Source organism: Corylus avellana, chromosome 10, assembly GCF_965113065.1.
Source record: "Corylus avellana chromosome 10, dhCorAvel1.hap1.2, whole genome shotgun sequence".
In the NCBI taxonomy this organism is placed as follows: domain Eukaryota; kingdom Viridiplantae; phylum Streptophyta; class Magnoliopsida; order Fagales; family Betulaceae; genus Corylus; species Corylus avellana.
In genome coordinates, this window is record NC_142499.1 from 1,103,273 (window position 1) to 1,118,748 (window position 15,476).

Below are 15,476 nucleotides of genomic sequence, written 5' to 3' on the forward strand. Positions count from 1 at the left end.
TAACAGAAGAGGTGCCCGCCAAATGATACGCAATGGACATCGGTTCTTGCCCTCTCGTGGCAAAAGGAGGAGTAATTGCAACTCTGGGAAAAGGAGTTATCCGTTCATAGAGCTCTAAAAATATAAAAAGCTCTGGCTTTTGTGTCTACTCTCATTTCTCAGTTTCAATGAATTTGCTCTCTAAGCCTCAAGTGATCAAGAGAGATCTCCGGCATTGACTCAGGTCTTCGGTAACGCCGATGCCTTATTTTTCTCAGTTGTTTTTTTGTATCATTGACTTTGCATTTTTGTGGAGATTGATTACTGAGAAAATCTTAAAGGATTAGAATCTGTTACTGTTTTTCGTTTTGGTTTTCGCCTGTGAACCCAAGTTTCCAATCACTGAGACACAGCCTGGGGTCTTTATGAGAGATCTAGGAGGTGCTTGGTTGTGATTTCTTGAGATTTTGGAAAGTGGGTTTCATTTAATTTTCTGTTTCAGCTCGAACAGTGCTTGCATCTGTTATTTCTCTGCCTGCTGTTTTTCCTTTGGAGCCTCTCAATTTTCTGAAATTAATCTCAAATTTCTTTTTACAGGAGCAGGAGTTAAGAGTTTCAACCTTTTTTTGAAGCCAAGGAATGGATGTCAGCAAACCAGGCGAAGATGGGTTACAAGTTCAGGCTTCTTGGATTCCAACGACCCCAATTAAGCCCATTCTGCCAAGACCCCAACCGATCTACACAGACGGACAAGGAAACCAGCTTGACCAAGCAACATGGTTGGGATCAGAGACATATTCTTCTAGTTTTCCACAAGGCTCTCAAGCTACTGAGATAGTTGCATGTTGCAAGTCCCCCAATTCTAGCGAGGCAAACAGGGACGGTGACAATGTGGAAGCATGCGAAGAGCCGATGGCCAGATGGAATAACCTTCGTTTCGGCGAACTCTTGGCCCTCGCAGACGCTGCCTCGGCGGCATCTGGTATTGGGGCAGCGCAGGGCAACGACAGTGTGGCAACCAGCTCTTTCATGCCTGACACTTGTCAGAAGGAAAATAACGGGGGAGACTACCGCTCTGCAAGCCCGTTCTGGAATCGTGATCTGTCACTCGACTCACAAGTGGGCGTAAATGGGAACTCCATCCCGGAACAACCTCACAGTAAGTGTAATTAAATTTGCTTTAGTATTAGCTCTGTTTCTTTCGCACCTTTTGCTACCCATTCACACCACACCAGAAAGAAATATCAAATCATAGTTACCACAGCAGCTAAAAAAAAAATACTAAGACGCCCGAATTGTTCAGATTCCTCTCCACCTCAATGAAATAGCGAGTCCGTGTTTAAATTCGCTAAATTCGCAAATCTAATGTAGTATATGCTGCCACATGTACAACATATTGCCGCATCATTTAAAAATATAATGCAGTATATGTTGCCACGTGTACAATATATTGCCGCATCATTTAAATTTTTAAATGACGTGGCACCATGTACACTGTAATATGCAAATAGAATCCTAATTCAGAATAATATGGATATGAGACTGACGACTGACAACAGCAAGTGAAATGAGACATTAATACACACCAATAATTCTTCCCGGCATTGCACATTATGTGCATGCCCCGAATGTGTAATTCCCTGCAGACTTCAGGGAAGACCAAGTTTTGATTGCTTCGAAGACAAATTGAAAGAGAACATATTTGTCAAAAACAATTTCATTCTTGGGGAACAAGTGCTTCATTTACTATAGTGTAGGCCTTAACAATGCAAGTTACAATTTGCTTTTACTGTTTTGTCACCTTATCTGAAGTAAACCAATGCTGTGCTACAGATGTCCGAACCCCTCATCAGCAGTCTTATGATCTAAATTTGCCACCGGGGACCGTGCCTGATGTGAATTCTAGCATGACCATTTCCCAGTTGGTGCCCATAACACCAGAGAAGGAAACGAGAGTACAAAACAAACCGGTTTCTGAAGTACAAAATTTATATGCAAACGAAAGGATAGATGAGGAAAGAGAGAAGCTAGGGAACGAAATTACTGCAGTGAGAGTTGATACCAATGAGGTCCAATGCAATAAAGAACTCTCGAAGCCTGTTACAGATTCATCATTTGGTGATGTTTCCACTCCATTCAAGGAGAATCACAACCCTGACAAGGGAGGCAGCCATGGTACTGACCTGAATGAAACACCGCAGCAAAAACCAAAACGCAAAAAGCACCGGCCCAAGGTGGTTACAGAAGGCAAACCTAAAAGAACTCCAAAACAGGTGACCCCAAAGCCTACTGGTTCCACAGAAAATCCGACGGTCGAGAGGAAGAATGTGCAGAGGAAAAGAATCAACATATCCTCTCCAACTCCTCCAGCAGAATTAACTGGAGAATCTACTGATCTGACTGCAACTCCTCCACCAGAATTAACTGGAGAATCTACTTATCCGGAAACACTTGAACCTGCCAAAAAGTCATGCAGAAGGGCTTCGAAATTTGAATTAGGACAACCGCAAGATGAAATCTCTACTAGTTCCAAAGAAAAAGTTAAAAGGAAGTATGTACGGAGGAAAGGAATCAACAAACCTGCAGCAACTCCTCCAGCAGAATTAACTGGAGAATCTACTGATCTGAAAACATTTGAGCCTGCCAGAAAGTCATGCAGAAGGGCTTTAAATTTTGACATAGAACAACCACAAGATGAAAGCTCTACATGCAAATCTTCTTTTAATTTAGATTCAGAATTACAGGCCCAAGACTTTTGCATAAAAGGAGTTCAATCAAGATCAACTGTACAGCTTGCTGAAGGGGTCGAAGTATTGGTAGAACACACTGAAGCTGGCATAGCCTATGACATTGCTTGTTCCTTGAAAGAATACATATCATTGCCAGGAAGGCAAGTCCCAAGCAAGCCACTTCTTACAAAGACTAATCCCCCACAGGCAGAATTGAATGCTGATTCTCAAAAGGATAGCACTAAAGAAGGGGAAGGTCAACTGATTGCTCATAATGGACAGGACAACATTGCAAAAACCAACAATCAAATATCACTAAGTCCAAATTATTCCAACTGCAGCACCGGTGCAATTTTAACTGAGGGAGACAAAGCTACGCAATCCAAGAGACGATATTCTCATGCTGCTGAACAAGCTGATGCCAGCATACCAAATCTAGTTGGAGCTTGCTTTAGTACTCTAGAAGCATACCAGGCGACGAATTGGATCCATTTTCCAAATATTAACAAGAAAAAGAGAACTGAAAAGGGGCAGAACTCAACCGCATCCAGCTCATCATCTTGTATTACTGCCACAAAAAATGTTGAGAGAACAGCAACATTTCTCCAACATGATGCTGAAACAATTCCTTGTTCGTCAAAAGCCCGCCACCAGATTTCTGGTCCTCCTCAGTTTGATGCAGGTATGATTTCCCTAGCAGTTCAAGATGAAGAAAGAGGTCTTCAGAAAAATCACCAAAGTTTTGAGCATATCCTGGCTTTAATTCAGAAAGACAGGTCAACAAGAAAAAGATCCCGAGGCCCTACTCGGGTTCGTGACTTGACTTCCCTGACCAGAATTTTAGAGTGCATAACTCACCCAACCAAACCACCTCTAGTGGTTGATGATGGGCAAACAGTTGAGAATCCACACAAACCTCACACATGCATAGGTGACCTGGCTGCAATGACGAGTGCAACTCTGGCAAAAAAGAAGCGAACCAAGAAGAGAAACTCGTTTGTCACCTCAGCATCTTCCAAGACAAATGAAATGCAACTGGACCAGGAGCTTGTCTTGTACAAACACCGCCTATCCTCTTCCAATCCATTAGGTACCACTATAAACTCATCTCACGTTGGGCTACACACTAATTTGTACATTCTTGAAGAATCCACAAAATCAGTTCTTTCTAATTACATAAACCACTGCAGGTGCTTCTATGGATGCGTTGGTTGAGGAATTTAAGCATCTGGACTTCAACAGGGAAAGCAGAAAATTAGCACGAGAACAGCATAATGCAGTTGTCCCCTACAGTATGCAAAAACAAGAGCAAAATGCACTCGTCATTTATAGAAAAGATGGTGCAGTTGTACCCTATAAAGGTTTGTTTGATCCCACCAAGAAACGGCGTCCACGGCCAAAAGTTAACCTTGATGAAGAGACTAATAGAGTGTGGAAGCTTTTGTTGGAGAATATAAATAGTGAAGGTATTGATGGAACAGATGAAGACAAGGTAAAATGGTGGGAAGAAGAACGGAGAGTGTTCCGTGGACGTGCAGACTCTTTTATTGCACGCATGCATCTTGTACAAGGTACTAGTATTCAATGTTATTCACAAATTCTTTCAAGGGGGTTATTTCATAAATTTCTATTTAAGAATGTATATGTTACACACGATATTAGTTCTATATCAAAATCTTCATATTGTGACGTGTTCCTCCATCCTCGCCTAATGCACTAGTTGGCAACACCACAACCAGCCTTTTTTCCTTACCAGCCAATTCTTCAAAAAGATTTCTTTTAGTGCCAACTACAAAAACTAACAGACCAATGTCTAGTTCTAAGAATGGCAAGAGTACCCTTAAATGAAAACCCTTTTACCTTTGAATTACCACGTACTTAACCATACATTTAATCCTCCTAAAACCAGTGTTAAAGATTAGCCAACAGGTAAAAGTTTAATGGAAAAAGAAGTTGAGGAACATCTCTAGTCTCTTGATAAATTAACTTCAAAATATGTTCATTGAAAATAATGTAGTAATTCCAACAGGGGAAAAAAAAGGCGATAAAGTTCAAACCAATCTGCCTAACAAACCTAGATCTTGCCTGCAGTGCATAAGAGCCTCAAGGAAAAGGAATTTCCCTCCCTTCATATACTTATCGTTATAATTAAAATAATATTAATAATAATGTAACCTACTAAACAATGATAATTGCAAGTGGGAAGTGCCTAAGTTTCCCATAATCAAGAGCCTTCCCCTCTTTTTACTCATTGAATATAGTCTCAACTTTATGTCATTACGGCAATTGTTATTTCCACAGGAGATAGACGCTTCTCACAATGGAAAGGATCAGTCGTGGACTCGGTGGTTGGAGTTTTTCTCACTCAGAATGTATCAGACCATCTTTCCAGGTGTACCATAATTGGCAATATTAATAAAGTTGGTGGTAACTAGAGAAAGTCCAAATGACAAACCTCTTTATTCTATTTCTTCAATCTCTTGCAGTTCTGCATTTATGTCGCTTGCTGCTCGCTTCCCACTCAAGTCGAGCAGAAACAACAAAGAATGCTATGAAGATGGGACGAGCTTCATTGTCAATGAACCGGAAGTGTGCATACCTGATCCAGAAGATAGCATACAATGGAAACCAGATTGTGACCAGAGTTCCGTGACGCTCCAGGACCTTGAGCATAATGAAGAAAAAGAAGTTGTCAGCAGCAATGAATCCCCTGGAGGCAGTAGAGGGTCAGAAACAGGATGTTATACAGACGAAGATAGGATAGCAACAAAAGATCCAGTTTCATCTCAAAATTCTGCCTTTTTATCTCGAAACTTTTCATTCATTCAAACTGCTGAAAAAATAGGATCATGCCTACAGAGGAATTTAGAAGCAGAATATCTATTAGATGGATCTAAGCCCGACAGTTCCATTGGCTTCGCTTCCATTGTGGAGCTTCAACAGATGGCTGGATCGACAATGCTAAATGCAGTCTACAGTCATGGAAGTAGCAAGGCACCATCTGATGAGAACTCAAAGGGTGCATGTATTAGATCCAAAGGGATGAATCATGACAACCAAATACAATATCCAGACAGCTTAAAAGATCCACAAAGCTCCTTAGCAGCATCCATGAGCCCTTCCAGTGATTATCATTTGCATCTGGCCCCCACCTCCAGAGTACTAGAAGTTGAGCACTCTGAGATGTTCAGAGAGGAAATCCAATATCCTGACAGTTCCAAGAGCAAAGATGAAAATACTATAAGCAAACAAAGTGAACTAACAATAGAATCTTCAAGTCAAGCTGCTGTTCAAAATAAGCTGACAATAAATGTTGAGAAATCACTTTCAAGTGAATCATGCAACAACATTCGAGGAGATGAAAATGTGATTAATTCACCTCAAAGTCGGGCACTTGGGGACCCTGAAACTGTTGGACCAGTAGCTCAGGGGCAAAACATTGAAATGCAGCAAAACTTGCAAAACCTTTCTGGAGAAACCCTAGATACTACACAGACTACAGCTGAGTCGGATTTGAATGCTCATGGTCATTTATTTAGCATGGAGATCAGTGAGATGAATGCTGCAACTGTAAAAGCAAAGAGTAAAAGAGTTCGAAAAGAGAAAAAAGACGAGATTAGTTGGGATAATCTTAGAAAACAGGTGGAAACCAATGGAAAGAAAAGAGAAAGAGCAGCAAACACTATGGACTCACTGGACTGGGAAGCTGTAAGATCTGCAGATGTTAATGAGATTGCTGACAGCATCAGAGAACGGGGGATGAACAACAAGCTTGCAGAGCGTATCAAGGTATAACTTTTATTAAACAATGTTCTCAATTGTCAATGTACTCACTAAAAATATTCAAATCAAAAAAACTTTTCACTGAAAATATGTGCAGGATTTCCTTAACCGACTGGTTAGAGATCACGGGAGCATTGATCTTGAATGGTTGAGAGATGTTCCGCCTGACCAAGCAAAGTAAGCCCACAAAAGTAATCCATTTCAATTCCTTAGAGGAGAAACTTGTATGCTTCCAAACACTATTATTAGTATGTTATCCTCGTGCTGGTGCAGTGTACTAACTACTGTCATAAATAATTCACTACTCCAGCTTTTATATACAAAAAATGAAATATACACAGATTATTGAGATATAGATTCAAGATTTATTCATATATGCAGAGAATATCTGCTAAGCGTAAGGGGACTGGGTTTGAAAAGTGTGGAGTGCGTACGGCTTTTGACGCTTCACCAACTTGCTTTCCCAGTAAGTTCAAAATGAAAGCATAATTGCCCAGTATAGATTTCCAAGTAACAAAGGAGAGGAGAAAAAAAAAAAGGAGAGAAGATCTACATAATAGACAGAACAATTCTTAAACATTTTTTTATGACTTACAGGTGGACACAAATGTGGGACGTATCGCTGTAAGACTGGGATGGGTGCCCCTTCAGCCGCTGCCTGAGTCACTTCAGTTGCATCTCCTAGAACTGTTAGTATTGTGCACCCTACATATTAGAAATTCTACATATGCACTTAGAAAATGCTAATTTTATGTCCATATATAGGTACCCAGTGTTAGAATCCATTCAAAAATATCTCTGGCCTCGATTGTGCAAGCTCGACCAAAGAACATTGTAAAGATTTCTTCCACTTTACTTCTAGACATTTCAAAAAATGCATGTCTTTCATATGTTTAGCATGGATGGTAAAGCAACTTCATTTATTTACCCTGATTGACTGATTCATTACAATATCTGCTAACAGGTATGAACTTCATTACCAGATGATTACATTTGGAAAGGTCAGTTGTATATATTTATATGTGAAGTAAATTGGTTCTCATTGACGACCTATCAAGAGCTAAGAAAGAAATGGACAATATTCTTTGAAACCTATGCAGGTCTTCTGTACAAAAAGCAAACCAAATTGCAATTCATGCCCAATGAGAGGAGAGTGTAGACACTTCGCAAGTGCATTTGCAAGGTTTGCATATAATTGGTTCCAATATTTTGCATTTTTTTTTACAAGTAAATTATATTTTGCATCTATACTGCAATACTTAAGAATGGATCACTTTTGTGCATCTGCCACTGTCTAGAACCCCTCCACGTATCAAGCCTAATAAATTTCTTGAGATAACAATAAATAATAGATAACCAAAAAATCATTCAATAGCTACAAACAATTGTAGATAGCATCAATATCTAAAGAGAAAGGGAAGTTGGTTAGGAAAAGAACAGATTCATGGATCAGGGATTACAATAAATAATGTCTCCCATCATATGTGGTCTTGTGAAAATTGTATGTGCTAGGGAACACCAAAAATCCCATTCTGCAAACCTACCTAAACATCCCCATCACATTATATGCACGCACATCAAGTTTTGATCAATTTTAAGTCATTGAACATGTTGGATGCAGTGCAAGGCTTGCCCTGCCAGGGCCAGAGGAGAAAAGTATAGTGACTGCAACTGATAACAAACCAGACAAAAATCCCAATGTGATCATCAATCGACTTTCCCTGCCTTTCCTTCAGTCACAATCAGAAGGAAAGCAGCAATCAGAAGCAAAATCTGGAGTCACCAACTGTGAGCCTATTATTGAAGAGCCGGCAACACCAGAGCCAGAATGCAAAGAAGTAGAAAATGACATTGAGGACACTTTCTATGAGGACCCTGACGAAATTCCTGTAATCAAACTCAACATTGAAGAATTCACTCAGAATTTACATACTTATATGCAAAATAACATGGAACTTCAAGAATTTGACATGTCAAAAGCCTTAGTTGCTCTAACTCCAGAAGCAGCATCAATTCCGATGCCCAAGCTTAAGAATGTGAGTCGACTACGAACAGAGCACCAAGTGTAAGTTGGCACTCCCTCATCTATCTTCAACTAATTAAGAATCTTTCAAACTCATTCATGCAAGATTTTAAAAAAATAATAATAATAAATATCAGAATGGATTGCAAATGACTCAAGTAAGAGAGGGGAAAGATAATCTCTGACCCTTCCAAAGTGATTATAAGTTTATAACAACATTTATACTAATAATCCACGAACATAACTGGACCGGTGCCAAAATATGCTGTACAATACAAGTTTTGCCATCTTCATTCTAAACAATATAGAATGACTATCGTATGGGCCAAATACTTGCCGCCATGTATTCTGATTGGTTTTTCACCCTGGTGCAGCTATGAACTTCCAGATTCACACCCTCTTCTGAAAGGGGTAAGTTATTCCAGCATCCACTTGAGGAATATTATTTCCCTTGTAAATCTAAATTCAATCTCTGATTAACGACTTTAGCTTCATTTACAGTTAGATAAACGAGAACCTGATGATCCTTGCTCATACCTCCTAGCAATATGGACACCAGGTAAGCACACAACATTTAGACCTGCTATAACAAACTCTTTGCACATTCTTTAGACCCATGTTCTACATCTATTGTATATAGTTAGAAAACATAGCCAATAGGCAATAACATAAGACCATGCTTGCTTCAGTGATAAGCATTTCCACTAAATGCATTAATGTTTACCTCAGGTGAGACAGCAAATTCCATCCAACCACCTGAAAAAAGGTGTAGCTCACAAGAAAATGGCAAATTATGTGACGAGAAGGATTGTTTCTCATGCAACAGCATAAGGGAAACGAGTTCCCAGATGGTCCGAGGGACACTTTTGGTGAGGACATTACCATCAAACCAATTATGAAAACCAAGTATATCCATTAATAAATTAATTACAATAATAAAAATAATAATAGCAGCAAAAACAAACTAATACTACCATATATATAGAAACAAAGAAAATCATAAGCCAACTGATATTTAAAACAAATCATGGACAGATACCATGTCGAACAGCAATGAAGGGGAGCTTTCCACTCAATGGCACCTACTTTCAAGTTAACGAGGTCAAACACCCCCCCCGATACTCAGATCATTTAGTTCCTTTCTGCATTGTTAAGGCGTATGTATCCATTTCAGGTGGTACTATTATGAGTATTCTTTTTATGCAGGTGTTTGCTGACCACGATTCAAGTCTTGACCCGATTGATATTCCTAGAGATTGGATATGGAACCTGCCAAGGCGAACTGTGTACTTTGGAACTTCCATACCAACAATATTTAAAGGTAAAGATTATAATAGTTTCAAAAAGTAATATTGGTCAACAAATTTCACACAAAATATTCTTCTCGTCTACTAGGTTTGTCGACAGAAGGTATTCAACACTGCTTTTGGAGGGGTAAGTAAGCTAATTCAACCTGATTTTAATGTCATTCAATTGCCATAATTTGATCATATCTATTTGTTGCTCTAATTGCATGTAAATATATCAGAACCTTTTGAGATTCAGCTAAGGCCTACTTCATTTCTAAGGACATTAAGAACATTTGCATAACCCCTATCTATATGACTACCACCAATTGAGCTGCAATCATTGGCTATCACTCACACCAAATTGTACAAATAGTCAATGATGAAAATGACAGCAAACTTATATGCAGATGATATCAATGTATCAAACAGCCTGCATGAAAACGCATCTAAGGCATAGGTTTACTAGACATCCCCACCCCAATAAATATAAAAGGTAAAAGACAAGCCCTAAGCACCCAAGACTTCGGCTGCAGACAAAAGAAAAATCTCTTCGGTCATGCTATTAAACAGAGCGCATGTAGGAATATAGCCATTTTCACCTTCCCTGCTTTAGAAAATGCTAGACATCTGAGTAGCAATATGCTCTTCTAATGAGCAAAGTGCAAGCTCGGTAAAAGGCACCACTACACACACTACAATCTTAGTCTATGTTGGCAAATAATGTTTCATATCACAAAAGCAAATTTGATGAAAACTCACTAAACTTAGGCCCTATTAAAGCTAACATCTCTTAAGAGATAACTTCGGTCACATTAGGTAAGATATGATAATTTATCTTACCACCAAGGCTCATGACACCGTTTGCTCAAAAGTTGCCGAAAATATTTGCAGGATATGTTTGTGTGAGGGGATTTGACCAGAAAACACGGGCACCCCGACCTCTAAAGGCCAGACTGCACTTCCCAGCTAGCAAGTTGACCAGGACAAAAGAAAAGGCAGATGATAAATAGATGGTTAGAAGCTCAACATGACTGACATCAAATCCAGAATGTCCAACCATGTCTAAACAGCAACACAGACGAGCATTTCGTGGCACTGCATCCAAGAACTCTTGCTTGGTCCATGGAGAAAAAGTGAACATCCATCAAAATTGTATGATCCCATGAGGGGGTGGACATGGACCAATCTGTGATTAACAAGCATGTAATTACCTAACGTCTTGCTCATTATGGAGCCACTCTTCTAGAATCAGCAAACATGATAGAAACATGTAATTGTACTAGATAGGTACTTGTGCAAAACACTCAAAGAATGCGAGCAAGGTAATTTGAGCGTATTGCAAGAGGGTGGAAGGGCACAGGAGAGAAGCACAAGAGTAGAGCAGCTATTTCAAAATACTTCAAGGCCCAGAGCATATCCGAACATCCACATATACACACAGAAATACATTTGTGTATATAACAATTCAAGGGAATGAACGTGTCTATATGTAACACCAGATAACATATTACACCCGATAACATATTAGAAAGATGAGTAGCCCACATAAAAAGTGATTTATAAAGCAACTCATAGGTGCTAAGTTTTATATTGTTTACTCATTAGGTGAATTTAGGTTTTATAAATGATTATAGACTCATAGGTGCTAAGTTTCACATTGTTTACTCTCATTAGGTGAATTTAGGTTTTATAAATGATTATAGGAAAACTCTAAATTGACTAGTCATTTTGGAGTACTAGCCATTTTTCGTGAGTCTTTATAAATAATATCAAAGTCGAGTTATAACGCCATGTGATACTGTCAGCACCTCATGATGATGTGGCCTTAACGAGGACATCAAGGGTTTAAATGGAGGAGTTTGTAACACACTGGTCCTATATTAGGAAGATGAGCAATCCACAGAGTTAATGGTTTATAGAGAGACTCATGGATGTTAAGTTCTACATTGCTTACTGACTAGGTGAAACTAAGCTTTATAAGTGATTCTAGGAAAGTTTCAAATTAATTAGTCATTTTAAAGCGATATTGCAAATATGGCTATACTGTATGGATAAGATCAGTCTAATAGAATAAAGATGACCAAATTTTTTATAAGATTGGTTATTCCTTATAAAAGTAAAATAAAGATGACCAAACTACCATCAAAATTGGTTGTGGTTGACAGCTCTCCGAAGCAGTGGCGGAGCGCAGATGTCCATTCAGGGGTAAAATTTTTTTGATGAATATAAAAATAAAGTTGAACAAAAAATAATTAAGAGTATTAAAAAAAATATAAAAATTTAATTGGAGCTCAATAGAATCGTTATTTTTCTCCATAATCTCAGATAGCTACAATTATATATTTTATACTATTAAAATATGCAACAAAAATTATATATATTCATAAATAATTAAATACAAAAACAATTATCAAGAATAGCAATATAAATATTAAAACAATTAATTTAAAAGAACAATGTAAATTTAAATACATACCTCAATTTTTATAAGAAAAAGTTGAATGGACCCATTGAAAGCTTGTATGCTTGAAGTTTAAAAGTTGAAAGGAACAAATTTACTGGAACTCTTGAAGCAGAAGATGCCAATTGTTGACCGGAGAAAAGAATACTAGAGAACTTTGAAGTCTTTAAGAAGAAAATGCCGTAGCAAATTTTTGTAAGATGTATATTTGATTTTGCAAATATCACACAAATAATAGAAAACAAACTCAAATCAAGGGAACAGGGAGATTTGACAATTGCTTTTTGGATTTGATTGACACATGGCTCTAAAATTGGTGTCTCACGTGAGGCGAAAGTGTGTCTGTCTCAAACTTCTAATCATAATCTTAAACCTAATACTTAGGTCATAAACAAGTAAAGTTCTGTTCAAACCCAAATTTATGCTCAACCTTGAACTGTTGATTTTCCAAATGTGCTCGAGTTTAAATAATCAAGCTAAGAACTTTAATAATTTTCTCTATCTGGGCGTTGAACTTTCAGCAACCAGCAATTCGTTCAATTCACATGTTTTCCAAGTAGTTTCAATGCAAATGCCTCATCAGTTTTGACATTACCAAATTATTTATTCTAAGACACTAGGTCAAGCGGAAAGGAGCACTGAAAGCAAAAACCAAACGCGGTAAAATTGATGCACGTCACACCAGTAAGGGCTAAGATTGAGTTAACTATCAAGCAAATAATGTATGCTGTCAAGAGTTTAGTCACCACTCCAGAATAACGTAAACCCAGTGCTAAGATAATAAATTTCTACTCCGACGGAAAAAACACAGTTCAACCAAGACATGCTTCAAACCCTTCGTTCATAACTTCACCGCACAAATTAGCCAATGAAAGATGCAAAAGAATTATCGATGCCGATAACGGAAAACTATCGTCTCTTTAGGCTATATTTTGACTCATGAACAAAACCGGAAGAAACTCCTTAACAATACTAAACGAAAATCCTTGCAACCAAAACACCTAAACTGAACACTACCACGATTCATCATCTTATTCACAAGAATCTCCTCAATAATACTACACAAGTGTCCGAACCTTCAATTTCCCTCGGGAAAAGGGAAATGCTGCTTAATAAGATTCAAAACTAACATCAATCAAAAAAATCAGATCTAAAAAACCACCAACCAATAAATCAGCCTTAACATAAATCCACGATTCAAGTAGACACAACCAACCACGAACAAGCAAGATCAATGGCCAGTAGAAATAATCGGAACAAACAAATCCACGAACCAGGTTACAAGATTCTATATAACGGAAATATGCATGAAATGAAGGAATCGAATCTAATTGATCGTTTACACGCATGTTTCTGAGGAGTTAATACAACACAACTAATTCAAATACATAGGCATAGGCTTAAGCTTATCATTTTTAATTCAAAATTCTCTCGATGTTACTCATAGCTCAATCAATAATAATTAGGGTGTGATTTTAGATAAATAGGCGGTACCTTTCAAGTCTTTACTCGCTGCGCGCTAGAACGTGAGATGGAGAGAGAACTGTTTGTTCAGTCACGTATGAAACCCACATCCGATGGAAGAGAACTTCACACAGAGAGAGAGAAAGAGGGGCTGTGAGTGTGAGAGTCTAGAGAGAACTGAAATTGATAAGCTTTTTGGAATTTTCCGATTTTGCCGCCTTAGCGCCTCTTTCATCTTTCTTTTCCCTCCCAATTTTATCGTTCCGTTTATGTGCAGCTTCATTTTCGAAATGACAACCGATACGTGGCGGCCTTTGGGCTTTGGATGGATTTGGTGGGTGGGTTTTGCCGACCTATGGCCGCGGCCCACAGAGCTCTGAGTAGTTTTGTATCTATTTTTAAATTTATATAATTTTTTACAGATCTATGGATAAAGCAAACTAAAAATAACTTCTCAAAAGACTAAAAGATAAAACCTAATTTCCTAAAAGACGATTTCGTGGATTTGTTTATGTTGTAGTTTTTTATATTTAATTTTATTCTCTCTTTTTTTCTCTCGACCTTTGAAAAAACTATAACATTTATGTTATGCTTGTTTTACGGTACATAAGTATAGTCCATATTTGACTTAGGTGTTATAAAAAAAAAATAAAAAATTAAATGAAACGATTCTAAAAACTCCAATTGTGAGTCGCAAAGCGTCACATAATGTGTCTAAGAAACTTTAATACTCCTACTGTGAGTGCATGTGATGAACCAAGCTAGCAATTCTTTTTAATTGAATGGACCTCCTTAATAATGAGTTTAATTGCATCAAATCCAATCAAATTCAATGGATTTGAAAACAAACACTATGCTTTAGTTAATGAATAGTTAAGCTGCAAAACAGTTCCCACATGTGGAAACTTTCTATCCTTTCATCCGAGGCAAGCCAGTGAGGCACAGAGAGGAGGGCATTTGATAAAGGACGCTACTTACTATTTTTAATGCTGCAAGTAGCAAAAGCGTATGATTTTATACCATGAATCTGTTGGGAGATCATGACCTTGGAAGACCATTGAAAAGCACAGATCAGACCAAATGTGATTATTTTAACCCTGGTTAGCTAAAACCTACTGGTTGTCTAAATTTAGATAATATCGGCCAAAATGTTACTTAACATATTGCGTTGAAGTTATGTAAATCCAATATTTTGCTACAGTAATTGTTTGCATTTGAGGGCAGTCGCTTTAACAAAATACTGGGAAATGAGTTTCTTTATTGTTTCTCACTCATCGACCTACTTATATTTGCTTTCTCAGTCGTAATATTTTGTATGACATTACAAATATCTGGTTTTTTTTTTAATCTTTTGTGCTTTAAGCCGATTTGAGCTTATGATTTCCGGTGAAATAATTTTATTTTTTAGTGGGTCATATGCTCTCTTTTGTACTATTCTCTGTTTTATGGAATTTGTCTACCTATTATTTGATATATAATGAGTTATCTAGACAACAAAGGCATTTGGTTGGGTTGGTGTACTACCTTTCAAATAGGAGATCCACTTGCAAAAGAGGTTGAAGAAGTGAGAAGCCCGTTGACCTCGGAAGGCTGTATGGACTCCAACGCCCAAATTAGTATGGGGCGAGAGAGAGAGAGAGAGATTTCTCCAAAGTCAATAAAGCATTATTGATAGTGTGTAGAACAAATAAGATTGGGTACTTTAGCCTTATATACCTTACATGTAGAGCATTATAGTCTTATGGAGT

At 38.0% G+C, this 15,476-nt stretch overlaps 1 protein-coding gene and 1 long non-coding RNA gene across 4 annotated transcripts; one reads left to right on the forward strand and one right to left on the reverse strand.

The window, feature by feature from the left end:
* Positions 1–10,928, forward strand: DML1 (demeter-like 1). Of its 3 annotated transcripts, none has more exons than XM_059572437.2 (20): positions 1–230; positions 577–1,138; positions 1,813–3,798; positions 3,899–4,279; positions 5,010–5,100; positions 5,195–6,497; positions 6,589–6,668; positions 6,873–6,957; positions 7,089–7,180; positions 7,257–7,325; positions 7,456–7,492; positions 7,592–7,674; positions 8,113–8,556; positions 8,889–8,925; positions 9,016–9,073; positions 9,244–9,383; positions 9,550–9,615; positions 9,721–9,835; positions 9,910–9,948; positions 10,695–10,928. In XM_059572437.2, the coding sequence occupies exons 2-20, from the start codon at positions 619–621 to the stop codon at positions 10,811–10,813; spliced, it is 5,745 nt and encodes a 1,914-aa protein (XP_059428420.2). In that variant the 5' UTR covers positions 1–230; positions 577–618; the 3' UTR covers positions 10,814–10,928. The 3 variants fall into 3 exon arrangements, with proteins under 3 accessions (XP_059428420.2, XP_059428421.2, XP_059428422.2); XM_059572438.2 differs by having other exon boundaries at positions 1–223; XM_059572439.2 differs by having other exon boundaries at positions 1–223; positions 583–1,138.
* On the reverse strand, positions 6,569–13,937 carry LOC132162175 (uncharacterized). The gene is made up of 3 exons (XR_009438212.2): positions 13,759–13,937; positions 7,087–7,178; positions 6,569–6,655 (listed from the first exon to the last, which is right to left on the reverse strand). It is a non-coding gene; the product is annotated as an uncharacterized LOC132162175 (long non-coding RNA).
* Positions 13,938–15,476: the final 1,539 nt, after the last annotated feature.